Below are 16,862 nucleotides of genomic sequence, written 5' to 3'. Positions count from 1 at the left end.
AATTGCGCTTCAAAGCAATGACCTGAAGCTTGAATCTGCTGCGCCAGTTTAAATCCAATTGTTTAGGGGCAAACGGTCCACGTAGTTAGACAACCGTTGGGTAATGCCAGCAGTAAATGCGGAATCAATTTCATAACTTGAGCGCTTGTCAATCCGCCTCCAAGTTCCACCTCGTACGGCTCAGAGTATCCAGCCGTATGAGGCGGAACTTTCCTATACCTTCCATGACTGGACTGCATGCAGGCAAGAAACCCCACAGTTCTTCCTAGCACGGCCCCTGCAGAAAGTATACCAAGCAGCAACAGACCTAGAAACATCCAGAAGGAATAAAACCAACAGCTCGGGGGAGTACGGGGTGCTTTGAAAAAAAAGTAAGAGTGAGAAAGTGTGTAGGTGTATAAGACAAAGGTGGATTTATTTAGGCAAGATATATACTTGTGACGGAATTATTTGTTAAGATTACTGTCAATGTTGAAAGCGAAACAATGGTAATCAGTTGCAACCTGTCAGTACTTGATGCCTTCAGCATGGGCAGCCATTTCACTGCTAAGCATTAGAATGTGGCGAGCGGGACAACGGAAAAGAAGACCATAACATAATTTTGGACCTAGCATGGACAGGTGCCAGAGAAACGCATCCAGCTGTGCCTCATTTTACTATCGGCCCTGTGGCGATGGAGATTGCTGGAGAAAAATAAGTTTAAGTACAGAAGCATCTGTACAATATGAAACTCAAATCTTTGTACAAGTTGGTGACAGTTAGACAAATCGTACAAACAAGACGGAGATCCCAAAACAGAGCTGCCCCTACTGATAGCCCCGCCAGAATAACGCTCACCTTTGAGCATACGGTGGCTGCGAGCTTGAAGACAATCTTTTCAACCTCGGGTACCACAGGATTGGCGGCTGGTCCTACCAGCTCAAACTTAGATGCTACAAACCACCTGGGGCACCCTTAGAACAGATGAGGCTTTGTGCGGCACTGACAGTCTCGCCCTCAGCAACAAAGGGTGGTGGGCACTACCTAGAGTCTCTCAATTACGTATGGGACACAGCAGTACAGTCAAGCCCCCTCTTCCTGTGGAGAGGGTACCCCAAACCTGCGACACACTACAGACAGCTGTGTAGTTGCTGATGCGTAAGTTGTGGCTCCGCCTGCCACCCCATAATTAGGGCACACGGCGCACGACTATTGATTTGGTGCTAAGACAGCTACATTGCCTGGATGTAAACTACGCAGCCCACTGATCTGCAGATGTGTTTACTGTAATTAACCACCCAGAGTGCTGGCACCGAGGGGCAGTAAAATGACCAGGAGGCTGTAATGCACACCACGTGTATGGGCTACAGGCGGCCCTCCCAAAACCGCAGCACCTCAACAGACTAGACTACGTTATAATGGGCACAAACAGGGGCCAGTCCCTTTCAATAGCCTGGCATCTCCATTGAACAGCAATTACCACCTGCGATCGGAACTGCAATGGGTGCAGTTCTGTAAGCTGGTATAGACCACGTACATGGTGCACATGGAGATTTACAGCTGCCTGTATCCTATATCCTCCTGAGGTCCTCCTTCATGCCCCCTCCCCCAAGTCACACTGCAGCTAAGACTGGACATGCTTTCTTTAACCCGAAACTCCGACTCCCCATTTCCCATTTGTTTGTGTCACATTGAATGAGTTAGAATAGGCTTTCTGCAGAGTTAGTGAGGATCGGGACCACTTACACAGGCTTGCAGTAAGGGCAATGCCTCACTCCTACCACAGATACAAATAAAGAGGATGCCGCTAGTAAGGCTGACAGTTTTAAATGCCGAAAGCCGCTCTCTGCACGACTTGGTGATGCAGTTCACTGTCTGCTGAGGCCGGTGCCCCACGAGGCCACAATACGGACACCTACAAGCCTCCATCAGCCTCAGGTTAAGAGGAACCGCTGCCTACTTAACAAGCAATGAAGTAACAAACACTTCTCCGGCGTTCAAGGAAACTGAAACCAGATTCCCCGTGCTATAAACAAAACATTGCTATTTACAAAAACGAAAGAACAAAGAAGGAGCGATAGGCGGGTGGCGGTGGGGGGATCGACACAGACGGTGGGTGGTAGTGGGTGGGGAAGACATAGTCATGCCGTAAGCACTGACACAAGCATTCAGCAATGCAATTAACTAAAAAAAGAGTTCCCCAAATAACACTTAGGCTGTCTAAGCTTAACAAAACTGTACTTGGTCGGTGCTGCACTGGAAAAAGAACGGAAGTGACGTTCGCTGCCTAAACCAATTATGCGGCAGCAAAGAAGACCGACACTGCGCTGAACAAATGGTAAGCAGCAGGCGGGAGCTACCTCGTTTACTGAATACTACAGGTCTTGCCGACAGCGCACGAGCGCTGCCTAGGCTCGATCTATTAACTGTCCTTTCAAATAGAGCATCCGTGGAAAGGTCACAGCCACTGCAGAGGTCAAAACACTTGCAGAAAAGTAGGTTCAACACAACAGAAGGATATATTTCTGTACACCTGCCTTTCAACTGTCATTTTTCACTGACCCTAGTAAACTGACAATTCTACACTTATAATTGGCCTTTCAAGGATGCTTAACAATAGTTCCGTCTTGTTCATCAGTCCATAAGCTGTTCACCTCATTGAGGGCAGTCAGATTTTGTTCTTCATCCCTTCCATTTCTCTTCACCTCAACATTACTTTCCCTGTTTTTATACCTATGAAATAATAACATAATCGGGCTCAGCTTTTCAGCCACCTCCTGCGGATAAGTGTGATAAAAATGCCTATGCCAGTGTGCCTAATGCCCTTTCGTTACTGATGAATGATGAGCGGGCCGCCATGTTTATTGGGCTTGCACAACATTCTGTTTTGCATGGCGGATCAGGAAAGGCAGAATCAACAATGGTAGGCCTACGCTAAATAGATGGGGATTTATATCACTATGTTCTGGTGGCCAGTAGAGGACAGACTGCCTGGTCAAAGGTTTCCACCAGAAGAACCACCTGAGGAAGCACCCTGAGGTTCACTTACAACCAAATGGGAGAGAGGAACTGCAAAAAAAACCTTTTTGAGTGTGATGGTCCAGAAGATAAGAACTAATGTAGGTAATGAGGAGGCTCTACTTGTTTAGTTCACTCCATGGAATGTCCTCACTATACAAATAGAGACTCCTCATTACCTACATTAGTTCTTATCTTCTAGACCATCACACAAAAAGAGAGTTATTTGACCTCCTGAGTCTATATATATTTATTATTCCCTCGAAGATCAAGTCTAGATACACCAAGCTTGACTGGGTCCTTCTGTCCAGTCTGTGACATAACTCTTCCTAATTGGGCCCACCCCCGAATGTTGCCCTACCCAGTGTGGATTCTCCCTCCTTTGATCTAATGATTTTACATGACCATTTTACCTCCAGTGACCATTGGAATCTTAGATGGTCCCACACAGATACTTTTATTTTTTGCACACTTCGAGGGGCCATTATTATTAGCCTCTGCCCAGGCCTCTGGCCATTTAGGGCCAACCGTGATGGTACCATAGCCACTGACCCAGTTTCCATAATATTCACTGCCCCGATTTCATTGTGTAGCTTATATTGATACAACACTTGCCTGCTCGCTCTTGTCAGTCCACCAGGTTTATTGTTCCACATTGTGAGGCCCGTACTAAGGCAAGACCTGCCTGCTTGCCTCTGTCATTCCATTCGCCAGCCGCCAGTTCCAAGATGGCACTCAGGTTTTGGCAGACATGACCGGCCTGTACTTGCCTCAGCTGCCATTACCCTTACGTCGGCTGGCCACTCCCAACATGGCGCACAAGATTTATAGACCGGCTCATACACTGCTAAGCTCTCTATCAACTCGGCGGCTGACCATTTCCTGCACATATTTTGCGCCAAGCTGACCTCGTAATCCTTTTTCTCCTACATTAGGACGCTACAATTTAGCGTTCCCTCTGACAGCATTCGATGTAGTTACCCATTCCATCTAGGTAAGTCTTGAATCTTGTTTTTAAATCATGGTGTTTGTTGAGTCTCCCTGCCAGCTTTCGCCTCTAGATGTGCCACCTGCCTGTCACTCTTTCCTGCCTTTCCACTGCGTCCCTTACCAACTTTGCTACTAAAAGCATGGTAAGACTTCTACCGCATGCTGTTTTAGATGTTATGGATGTGTACCATTATTTATTTCTGTAGGTCGGTACAACAGGTACTTCACATTTAGGTTATTATAGTGCTTGGTCTACACGTCATACTAACCAGGATGCCAACCACTGTGTAAATAGAATTTTGATTTCTGGTCCTGATGAAATGCTAATAGATCACTTTCGTGACTAACTCAGCAAGAAACACGTTGACCTCCATATGTCAGCAAGCACCAGAATATTATGTCGGTGGTGGGCTAATTCGGTTTTCAAACTGGCAAGTGGACTCACAGATTAAAAATTGTTTTAAGAGTACTACTTAGTCTTTATTCTTTTAAAAAAAAGTTTTTCCTTCACACCACTCACAAACTCTTCATACTCATCTACACTTCAAGTGCCTACACTTGCACTTCACATTTCGGCTTGGGAACAAAAAGATCTCGGACAAGGAGCCCCTTTTAGGGTGCACATCGGTTATTGCAGTGCCGGCCTGACGAGGAGCAAGCCCTATGATGAAGCATGCCAACCAAGTTGGAGTGTTAGGGCCCTAGTTCCAAAAAAAGGAGACTCTGGTTCCTACCTTTGGACAGATCTAGTTATACCGTCCAATCTTTCTAATTTCCTTCTAATCAGAACTGAGGGGCTTACCTGGATTGTCCAGTGAGACATTTAATGTGATAGCGTGTTTTTACCTTGCCTTGTTTTACTGACTGTGCTTTTTAAAAATTAACTTCTGTTTGCTGCTATTTGACCAGCGGTGTGTTTGCTCGCCGCTCCCACCCACATACCCGCACTATAAAAAATTATTGCAGATTTTGCACAATCTCACAATTTCTCTACCTCATTGCTGTGGCGACCTCTGCAGGGGTTGGAGGGTTGATCTACTCCTCGAGACGCCATCTTGCCGGTCAGTGCTGGTTAGCGCTCTAGGTTTCCGGAACCAGGGCGCATTTAATGCGCGCTCAACGGACGCGCTGCGCCTGAGGGGCTTACCTTGATTGTCCAGTGAGACATTTAACGTGATAGCGTGTTTTTACCTTGCCTTGTTTTACTGACTGTGCTTTTTAAAAATTAACTTCTGTTTGCTGCTATTTGACCAGCGGTGTGTTTGCTCGCCGCTCCCACCCACATACCCGCACTATAAAAAATTATTGCAGATTTTGCACAATCTCACAATTTCTCTACCTCATTTCTGTGGCGACTTCTGCGGGGGTTGGAGGGTTGATCTACTCCTCGAGACGCCATCTTGCCAGTCAGCGCTGGTTAGCGCTCTAGCTTTCCGGCACCAGGGCGCATTTAATGCGCGCTGAACGGATGCGCAGCGGGCGCGCCGCTGGCGCGCCAAAGGCGCGCCTAAGGCAAGCCCGTCTGCGCCCGTCAGCGTCCAGAAAGCGACCAGCGCCAGACACGCTACTCTGCCGCCTCAGGAATCTACAGTACATGTTACCTACTTAGTGATCTTCTTAGAGGCCTGGATGTGGCGGCTTGTCGGCGATCTCATACTTTGGATGTGGCAGTGAGGCCTTTAGGGGCCTGTAGTATCTGCGGTTTTCAGTTGGGGGGGGGCTGTGCTTTTTTATCCAACGTGAACTGTAGTCCTAATGAGCGGGCTAAATCTGTGCAGCTCTCGGCAGCGCTAATAAATGTCCGCTCACTTAAAAAACACCATGTGGACGTTTTTGGGCTGCTGGAGGACGGCTCGCTAGATATGCTGTTCCTTACAGAGACCTGGCTCGACTCTACTTCTGCCCCCATAGTTGCATTGGCTACTCCTGTGGGTTATAGGATCCTGAGAGTCGATCGCCAGGGGGCAAGGGGAGGTGGAATTGCGGTTATATATAAAGATCTCTGGGATATTCGTTTGGGAGACTCAACGGCCTGGGCCAGCTGCGAGGTGCTTGATTTTAGCGCCCGCTTGTCAGCCCATTTCACTCTTGGTGTTTCCCTGATCTATCGGCCCCCTGGACCAGCTGGTCCTTTCCTTCAGGCTTGGGGAGATGCGATTACTTCTAGTGCGGTCAGGTTCTCCCACTATTCAGATCGCCCAACACCAAACTTTCATATGGATCTACCCGAGGATAGGGAGGTGATTGACCTGTTGGATACTCTTTATATGGCTCAACTTAGCCAGCACGTCGGCCTTCCCACCCATCGGGCCGGACACATACTGGACCCTATCTGTTCTAACTTTCCTATTCTTGTAAGGGATCCTCTCCCAGTGACTTGGTCAGACCACTTTATATCCTATTTTTCTTGGACTGTCTCCAAGGCTGAGACTCGGGTGCATTGTTATCAGAAGCCTGCTCTTGGGAAATTGGATCATTTGGAACTTGTACAAGCCTTGGATACCGCCAGGCCTGTTTGGTCTGGGGGTCTGGAGGAATGCCTGTCAGGGTTTACGGGCTGGGTCTCCAGAGCAGTGAATTCGATCGCCTCCCTTCGACCTACTAGACCGGCCAGAGCTACACCCTCCAAACCATGGTTTACACCCGCTCTTAAAGCGGTTAAACATGAGTGTAAAATCTTAGAGCGGGCGTGGCGCAGGAGTGGCTACTGCCCTGTGGCTAAAACAAAACTTAGAGCAATGCAAAGAACCTATTATGTCACCATTTCTATGGCGAAAGGTCAATTCTTTGTGACTCGCATTGACGCTGCCAGGAACAACTCCAAAGAAATTTTTGCCATAGTGCAGAGTTTCACCTCCCCGCTGGCTCAAGCGAGTGTTACTCCCTCCTCGTTTGACTGGTGAAACACTCTGTCCGGGTTCTTTAGAGATAAAATCAAAGCCATTCAGGCCTCCTTCTCTTCAGGCAAGGGCGTTCAGGGAGGGCTGCGGACTTGCCAAGCCGTGCCCCCCTCTGCTATGCTGTCTGCCTTTAGACCAGTTCACCCGCTGGAAACTCTTAAAATTCTTAGAGGTCGGAAATCTGGTTCTCCGGCAGATGCCTGCCCGGCCAGGCTTCTAGCCGATGTTGCTGAGAGTATCCACCTTGAAGTTAATTTGATTATCAATCTGTCTTTACAGTCAATGGCGGTACCTCAGGGTTGGAAGCAGGCGAAGATTCTTCGCCTGCTTAAAAAGCCATCTTTGGATCCACTCAACCCAGGCAATTATCGTCCCATCTCTCCTTTGCCAGCTATAGCCAAGGTCTGTGAGAAGGTGGTGCACAAACAATTGACCGATTTTGTGGAGCCCGAGGCTCTTCTGCACTCAGCTCAATCAGGGTTTCGTGCGGGTCACTGCACTGAGACGGTCTTGGTTGAGGTTGTGGAGTCCATTCGGGCGTGCCTTGATGCCGGGGGTAGGGCAGCTCTGATTCTGCTGGACCTCTCGGCGGCCTTCGATACGGTCCCTCACGATCTTCTCTTGGCCTGCCTCGCTGAGATTGGTGTGTCAGGGGCCGTATGGGGCTGGCTTAGGTCCTTTTTGGAGGAGCGGGCTGAGCAGATCTGGCTCCCTCCCTTCAATTCCTCCCTCCACTCGGTCACCACGGGTGTCCCGCAGAGCTCCTCCCTTAGCCCTTTGCTTTTTAACATTTATGTTACGCCTCTGATCTATCTGGCTGAACCTCTCGGGCGAAGGTATTGGCCTATGCGGATGACACCCAGCTGCTCTTCACTTGGGATAAAGTTTCTAATTCGGTCCTTGCGGTCCAACAGTGCCTTCGTTCCATCTTTACCTAGCTGGCGGATGCTCAGCTCAAGTGTAATGAGCAAAAATCGAAGATCCTGCTTTTTGGCACTTTTCCTACCGATTTTCGTGAACAGCTGTGGCCACAGGAGCTTCCTCTTCCCCTTTCTGAGGGACAGCCCGCTAAGAACTTGGGTGTCTGGTTCGAGGAGAATCTTTCTTTTTCCACCCATATTAGGAAAACTGCTGGCTGCTGATTTGGCCTTATTAAAACCCTTAGGAATGTTTTTCCTCTTCTTCTGCAGGCAGCCAGAGAAACAATCACCTGTGCTTTGATTCTCTCTCGGCTGGATTACGCCAATTCCTTATATGTGGGGACCCCTGGGTACATGATTAAAAAACTGCAGGTGGTCCAGAACAAGGCGTCCAGATTGCTTCTGGGTATTTCGTCAAGGAAGAGTGTCACTTCTCACCTGCACTCTCTTCATTGGCTACCCGTGGCGGCCAGGATCAAGTTTAAATTCTTGGTCATGGCCCATCGTGCTCTCCACGGTCAGGGCCCCCTCTATCTCCAGAGGAGCTTTTCCTTTTATGTCCCCGCGCGGGCCTTGCGCTCGTCGTCCCTATGCCTAGCCTCGGTCCCGTGCTTTAAACTCCAGAGGGCCGGGGGCTGTTCTATGGTGGTTAAAGCCAGCAAGGCCTGGAATGCACTTCCCCTTGATCTTCGCCTCACTCACTAGCTTGCAGCATTCAAAAGGAAGCTCAAAACACATCTTTTCACGTGATTGGCTCTCCTCTCCCCTTGGGTTTCGCGCCGGGACACTTACGAGTAGCCGAGCACGTTACAAGTGGAAATAACAATAACAATAACAATAACTGCATACTTAGTTTGATAGAATAGGTACTTAATGCACCCTTTTCCATATTCTGTTAGTGGTTCTTTTTTGTGTATTATTCATTTCCACAGGCATCTACATTGAATATGCCCTTACAAGGTTTGCCCCAAGAGCATACAATGATTTAATGCTAGTGACGGACCACTTCAAGAGCAGGCAACATTTTGTGCGCTCAGCATAGAATTGCAACTGTGGTGAATTAGGATGCAAATGTATATTTTTGAAAAAAGTGGCAATCATATTTTTAGCACCTTCATAATTATTAATTGTTGAAAAGAAAGGATGTTTTACTTACATCATATCCTGTTATGGCTGTCTGATGCATGGAGTCATTAACCGATTTTAGCAAATCTAACATGGAATCTAGAGCCTCTTGTAATTCTTGAATTCCATCAGAGTTATTGCTAAATTTCAGTAGCTCCTTTAACAAAGCAGAGAATATGGTTAACATTTAAATTCATTCCATACAAATATCACAGAATTCCATTTTCAGGGGGGAGATATTAGAAAGTTAAACTATACACGTATTTCTACATATATATAAGTACATAATGTTTTTCAGTAGCTCTTCAATGCAAACATTGAATGCTAAATAGAATTATGCCAGATTTTCTGAATTGGTTTCAACATTTCTAGAGGCATTGGCCTTTTTGTAAAAAAAAACATAACAAAAAGGTATAATACTGCTAAACATGCATAAGGTGAAATTGTGGGAAAGGGAACATGTACATAAACGATTCAAAATATTGACTGCCAAAGCAAGAACACAATTTCTATCTCTTTATTCGGGGGATGTGAACTGGAAATCACATTTAGACTAAGGAGTTAGGGATGTACCTCTAAAGAGTGCTTCCTGCCCTCCTCTGAAATTCTATCTTTCTGAATCGTTAACATAGATGTTTGTGTGGTCAACAGGGTATACATGAATAGGCGGAAACGGACAGGACGGTAAATGCAAGGCACGAGAAGCATGATATAGAAACCAGGGCTTTTACCAGGATATCAACTTAAGGAGCTATGTGTTTGGTTTGTGGAAGGCATAGCATCCAGTAAGCTTTTAAGGGGTTTACACTAAGGACACATATATTTATTAAAGTTGGCATTAGATTTCATTCTGGATCACTTATGGGATGGAGGTAAAACACAAAGCTGAGGCAAAGACATTGAGGAAGAGCTCATGTTCTATTTTTTTTTTTTTTTTTTTACAGAGTTTTATAAAGCGCGAACTTGACCCAAATCGGGTATCAGAGTGCTTACATAGCACCAATTGCATTACATGAGGACACACTCATTTTTGTTAGGCACGGGGAGATTAAGTGATTTGCCCATAATCACAGGATTTTCAGCTGTCATTGCCGAGACTCGAACCCAGTTCTCCAGATTCGAGGGCGACAGCCCTAGCCATTAGGCCAACTCCTCTCCCCAAGTCTATGACCTCATCTCAAGCGGAGGAGGGAAATAAAATAAAGATTAACGCAAACCTAGCGGTCATCTGATGACTAGCCTGCCTTAAGACAGAGACAATGTTGACAAATCATGGTTAAGTGCATCATGGTTCTCTGTATAATTCAGGAAGTTGCGGCCTCAAAGAGAGTAGGTGAGGCAAGTCCTATCTTAATCCAGTTCTGGAATCGTCTGCTGCTGTTTGGAAGGAAAGCTGTGAAGGTGTCCCACAACTAGGGTATTCTTCATGTGTTGTGCCTGCATATCACTAAAGTAGTAATGCAGACCATCTCTGGCATCTGGACTTTTGGCATCACAACTTCACTGTCCCACATCCTCAGCGTCACTCTCCACTTCTTTGGTATAGAGGCATGGTCTGCAGGCATCAATAACTGAGGAAAAGTAACCAAGGTAAAAATAATTAAAATGCCCAAATGTGGAGGAAACTGATTCAGGATTTTTATGTTCCCTTGGGTTTATTGATGCAGGTCTATTTAGAAAGTGGGGGGGGGGGGGGGGAAGTCAAAGAAGAGAGCTTGAGGAAAGGGGAAGCCTCTGTGCGTAAGCCACAAAACTGTGGCACGAACCCACTCTAGCACTATGCCTTTAGCAATCTGACGCTACCTGAATCTAAGCCGCAAGCTGCAAATGCCTCTCTAGTTGTTATACTATATTCCCTTCTGCCAACTTGCCATGCTCAAAATAACGTGGCCAATATGGGGTCGGAACGGAGCTCAATAATGAGGCAGGAGTACATAAATAAGCAAAAGCTGCAGGATGACAGCTTCTGGCAGTGTGCCATGCTCCGTTCTCTGATCCACCCGCTTTAATTGGCATAAGTGGTAAGTAATTATCCAAGCTCTTAATTATCCAAGCTCTTTCCTCACCTCTAAGTACTGACCCCTTACTATACCTCCACAAAAACTTGTTGTCTAGAGATTTTCAGTTTTGCTTTGTATTTTTGTATCATTAGAGAAATAATTCAGCTGGGGTAGACATTGCCACTCTGGGCTGACAATTTCGGGAACAACATTTTTAAAAATGGCAGATGTGGTGCAGTGAAAATGGAATATTTCAGAAACCATGAGACCTATATACTTCATTTTGGTGTCAAAACAAAAGTTTTGGGGGTCAAGTAGTCGTATAGAGACAGAAAATAAGTCCTCAGAGCAACCCTCCCACCATTTTCCAAAATGGCAGCTCTATGATGATGAGTTTTAGCCATCATATTGGTAATTTATTTTAATATTGTTTTTGATTCAGGTTTTCCGTAGATACAAATTCGTAAACATGAGCAAAGCAGGTGGTAGCAGAGGATCTTTACCTCCTGACAGAGTGTTGCTGTTAGAAATGAAAGTCTCTAGTTAGTAGGTTGTTACCCTGTCCATGTAGGGACCCGTCTTCCTAGTCAGGATAAGGGAGAGACACTACTGAAATAACCATTGCTCACCCCCTTGGTAGCTTGGAGACAGTGTGAAGCATTTGCACATAACAAAGTAACACAGTGAAAACACTACAAAAGAACAACACACCAGTGTGGAAGAATATCCAATATGAATCTGTGTAAAACAAGATCACAAATCTAAAAATCCAACATACAATAATCAAAATATGCACTTTGCAAGAATAACCTTAAAAATGCAGTGCCTTGAAGTCGGTAGCTCTGTCAGGAGATACCGTAGTGCTGGAAACAACCAATCCAACATTTTCAGTTGACCGTGTCGGTGCGGACCGGCTTCGATGTCAGAAAATGTATAAACAGTACCTTTTGTGTGGGCCAGCGGCAGTGGTCGTGCGGTATGAAGCGGAGGCGTGTGGTGACCTCGGGTCGCAGTGCAGGCAGGGTCTCAGTGGCGGTTATCCAGTGGTGTCGGTGAGACCGGGACTGCAGTGTGAAGCAAGGAGGTGCTGACGTTCATGGTGCAAGCTGCATGTGTCGACAAAAATCAGCTGTTGATGGGGCTGGCGTCGGTGGGCCTATGGGTGTGGTGTGGCATGGGGTATTGCTTCATGTGGCTTTGAAGCAGTGCCCCCAGACCACAGCGATTATGTCATCTGGCAATGGCGGAGTCAGTGAGACCAGGGCGGTGGAGTGAAGCGAGGCGGTGCGGAGTGCGGTTTCCACAGGTCGCGGTGCAAGCAGCGGCTCGGTGGTGGTCATCGTCGCCGGTTAGACTAGGGTTGCGGTGCGAAGTGCGGCAGTGCCCCCTGCAGTGCCTTCAGGTCACGGAACCGCTGGCGTTCTTGGCGGCAGCGTCGGGTTGCGGTTTCCCTCTGTGGCAACTGAGACACGCTGTCCCAGAGGTGGTATACCCAGAGGAAGGTGAAGTCTTTGCTGTTCCTGAGACTTCTTGAACAGGAGGCAAGCTCTACTGTACCACATTTCCCTTTATTCTCTTGTGGCAGAGAGTGTCTGTGCTCAGTCCAAACCAGTTCTGTCCTATCTGGCCCAGCGTCCTGGCAGGAGTTGGAGACAGCATTGTCCAAGGCAGACCAGGCCCATTCAGGTGCAAGGTAATCCCCTCCCATGTCTATTCAGTACAGACCTGACTCATCCAGGAGAGGCAGGGCATACATCAAACCCCCCTCCCAGTGGCTGTCTGAAGAGAAGGCCCAAACCCAGCTCCTGTCAATCCAAAGCCAGACAGTCAACCCACAACCAAGAAAATACCCACTTTCTAAAAGTGGTATTTTCAAACACACAACAGAAAAAAATCATCCTTACTAAAAATAAAAAAAATTGCATTCTGAGTAGAGGCATACTAGACTCCATTCCTTCATCTTGTAAGATGTTACAAAGTATTTCCCATTCTCTCCTATGGGACAGATAGCCTTTCACTAGTGAAACACGAATTACACTGCATTTCACTATCAGGACATGTCACACACACCAGTATATTGTCCTACCTTTCACATACCCTGCACCCTGCCCATGGGGGTACCTTGGGCTTGCCTTAGGGGTGACTCACATGTAAGAAAATGGAAGGTTAGGGCCCTGCAAGTGGGTGCACTTGCCAAGTTGACATGGCAGTAAAAACTGCACGCAGACACTGCAATGACAGGGCTGAGAAACCTCTACAGGGCTACTTATGTGGGTGGCACAACCAGTGCTGCAGGCCCACTAGTAGCATTTGATATACAGGCCCCGGCACTCAAAGTGCACTATACTAGGGGCTTAGCAGTAAATCAAATAAGCAAACATGGAAACACCAATCCAGAAACATAATTTACCTGGAAAGCATATGCACTTTAGCAGTAAATAGCAGTGGTAAAGTGCCCAGAGTCCTAGAACCAACAAAACCAGGGTCAACAACAGGAGGCCAAAAAGTAAAAAGTAAAAAGTCTGGGGGTAAACCCCCTGAAAAAGCTAGCTCTAACAGTTGCTAACTACAAAATCTGAGCACTCCTTTAACAAAGAAAAATGTGTCATATGGCAACAAATACGAAAGAAACGCCAACATCAACTGTGGCTGGACAGAAGAGAGTTTGAGATGCTGCAGAAAAATGGCAAGACGAAGTTCACAAAAGATTGAAACAGATGGGTGAAGAGGGTCAAATATTTTACCAGTGTAACAACAAGTGCTACAAGTCCTAAACAATTAAAAAAGCTTTGAAAAAATTCATCAAAAATAGCAGAAAGAGCTGTGAATCACAAAAGGAATTAGAGTCTTTTGAGAAAGCGACGACAACCAAACCCAATGCCCATCTATGTAGAAGATCGATGGCTACCTCTCGTCCACCTCCAACAACTGATCAGAAAGCAGAGGATCTTCAATGTGTTATCTGTGGTTAAGCCAGAACATGGTTCAAAGGGATTGACGAAAGTACAGAGCATGTAAGTCTCAAAGGGCAAACATGTTTTTATCAGCAGCTAGTTTATCCAACTTGAAGTTTTCAGTCGAGTAGCTGATATAAACTGCAAGGTGAACGTATTTGCAGCAGATTTGTATGCCCAATGGAACTGCATGCATGCACACATTCAAAAATATAAATGTACATTGAGCTCCCAGCAGCAATGTAACCACCAGCCTTCAGTTAAGTTTGCACTCTTTGAAAAAGCAAATAAAGGTTTAAAGCCACTCTTGAGTCATGGCAACGGGTTCACACTCAGTGAGATCAGAGAAAGAACGGTCAACATTGATGAAACTGTATTGATTCATAACAATGAAATGAAGATTTTTCAGGTGAACATGTACCATGACAGAGTTCGTTTTGTTAGTCTAACAAAATGAATGAGCCACTTATGGTGTTCTAAGCTGATTTGACTCCTGAAGTTCTTGCTGCCAAAATAAGATCACAGGATGCAGTAAAATCATCAGGAACCATTTTAAGAAACGTCCTGAAAATTTTTGATTTTGGACTTAATGACAAATGTTGTGATGTCCCAGAACTCCGCAAATCATGGGAGTCAACAAGAATGTCGATGTTGTCTTAACATTTTTTTACATCATTGTTTGATATGAGCAGAGCAAAACTATTACAAACTAACGTTCTAGAGTTAGGAACAGAAGCCGACAACATTGATGATGGCTTTGAAGATTTAAGTGAAGAAGTGGAAGACAAGCCGATGAACCTGTGCAAATGTACTGTCTTTCCCAAATCATGTTTTCTCAATTACTTCACGGCAAAAAGGAAACTCTGCTACACATGATGACTGCCCACGCAATCTAGGACAAGTGCAAAAGTAGACAGCAAATCATTTCAATGAATAGGATTGGTGTATCAACAAGTTATAATGACATAGTACGGAAAAGGGACAGGTTAGCAACTCATGCTGTAAAATCTTGTGAAACCGACAGAACCCCATCTCAACTCATTTTACCAGGAATGGATTTACAATTGCTGCCCTTTGATAATTTTGATGTTGAAGACAAGCTGTTCTTTGTCTGGAACAGCCAGCACACATGATACTGCCATGGTGCTTTTTCAATATGTACCAATGAAGTAGCTGCAGGAAAACAAGCTGTGTCAGCTATCAGCATAAACAAACCAAGCTGCAAACTTATAACCTAACTGTCTTGCCAAAGTGTGCAAAATCAATACAAACCATCAACACGTCCCAGTTTACCAGAATGTTTCAAAGTGGCTGAGGACATGGATCTTCTTTTATCTGATGCTGCAGTCCTCTAAGCTGATTCAACTGAATTTATCACATTGCTTAATTGGTGTGGACTGAAGGATGAACAAGGTTTTTACTTGTAATACCATCTCCAGTCACAAACTGTGCAACAGTATTCACAGCTCTAAAAAAAAAAAAAAATCGAAATGTGCATGCTGCATTCGAAGAGCAGCCTATTATGCTTTTTTTTGCTGCATGATTTAGTCAACACCGCGGTGTCATTTTGTCCTCCTTTGCTGCATAATTCCAGTGGCCCCAAAGCAGGCAGCACATGTTAAAAGTGCTTGTGCATGAAGTAGAGAAAAAGTGAAGTTTGCATGATTAGTTTGGTGTGCGTGCAAATCCTGTATTGCCGATCCCTGATGAGTTGCAGCTACTACTGCTGAAACAAGGCCAAAGGAGGTATCAATGGGTGAAGCAGACTGGCCTCAAGGGCAGGGCTGGCTTTAGCACTGGTGGCTCCCTGTGCAGCAAGGTTTGTTGGTGCCCCCCAATGACCACCTCCGCCATGGATTCCCTCACTACCACCCTTTAACAGTGCCTACAAGTCTTCATAGCCACACTCTCTCTCAGATGCATTCAATTTGATTTACAGCACCACTCATACCAGTGTAGGGTGTCAGAGCACTTTACATCACACACATTACAGGGAGACAATCAATTATACATGTGTAAATCACTGTATAGGAAACGTTACATAAGACTAAGGAATACAAGGTGTAGGAGTCACATGACAACCATACTAGTGGCCAGTATAGCTTAATAGTGATTGATCTGGAGAAACACAAACTCAGACCACAACATAATACCATGGTTGGGGGCTCTCTTTAATAATCAGAATTGAGTTCTATCCAAATGAACACTTTTTGCAACCTTAGGTTGATCAAAGACTGGAGGGAAAAAACGTAACTGTCTAATTTATACCTTGCAGTTTGCATGCAGCTCTTGGATGACAGTTAATAGCTCACTGTTCTATGTTAGGATTTTAACTTATAAACTGCAAGTAACAAAATGCTCTCTCTGACAAAAGCAGTAACCCACTGATCTATTTACATTATATGAACTTTGTGATCAGCATGGAACAGAGCAGGCACATTAACCCTCTGCGCTACCTTTCCATGAGCCAAAACTTCCACTAGACAGAACTCTGACCTCCCTCTAGGAAGAACACGGATCACCGGAGTTATCATGATTTTTTTATTGTTGCTGACTACCCCACCCAAAGTCAGTGCCCGGTGCGGTCACACCAGTCGCACTGACCTAGAGCCAGGCCTTCTCAAGGGTCCTGTGACCTTAGTGACAGAGTCACTGTTGCTCTAGGGTGTGCTGCTTCGTAGCCTGTCCGCTAGACTGGAGGTGACCTTCAGTATGGATTGTGGTGGACAAGCCTTCAAGGTTAACCCACACTTGCCACCTCTAGGGTCCACCTGCTGGTGCCACGACACCAGGGCTTCGAAGGTCTTGCGGGGTCTTCTAAGGTCTAGCACGGGAATGTGCTCCCACAGCAGAGTGGTCAGGTGGACTGGTCATGAAGGCTGAACCTGATTCCCTAGTTCCAAATTCGGCAACTCTGACTGTAGAGCCACATCCTGTTCCTCACTGAACACCATACTGTCCCACTGAAAGAAACTC

At 45.9% G+C, this 16,862-nt stretch overlaps 1 protein-coding gene across 3 annotated transcripts in view; it reads right to left on the bottom strand.

Moving 5' to 3' along the window:
* MCF2 (MCF.2 cell line derived transforming sequence) overlaps nt 1-16,862 on the bottom strand; it is an 830,978-nt gene that overhangs the window by 171,116 nt on the left and 643,000 nt on the right. For all 3 annotated transcript variants that reach the window (XM_085607961.1, XM_085607960.1, XM_085607962.1), the window contains one exon: nt 8,964-9,089. In XM_085607961.1, the coding sequence (XP_085464087.1) occupies nt 8,964-9,089 (126 nt within the window). The remainder of the gene's footprint in view (nt 1-8,963; nt 9,090-16,862) is intronic.

Source organism: Triturus cristatus, chromosome 5_2 (assembly GCF_964204655.1).
Source record: "Triturus cristatus chromosome 5_2, aTriCri1.1, whole genome shotgun sequence".
Classification (NCBI taxonomy): domain Eukaryota; kingdom Metazoa; phylum Chordata; class Amphibia; order Caudata; family Salamandridae; genus Triturus; species Triturus cristatus.
The sequence above is the reverse complement of the archived record's forward strand: the minus strand, read 5'-3'. Positions and strand labels throughout refer to the sequence as shown.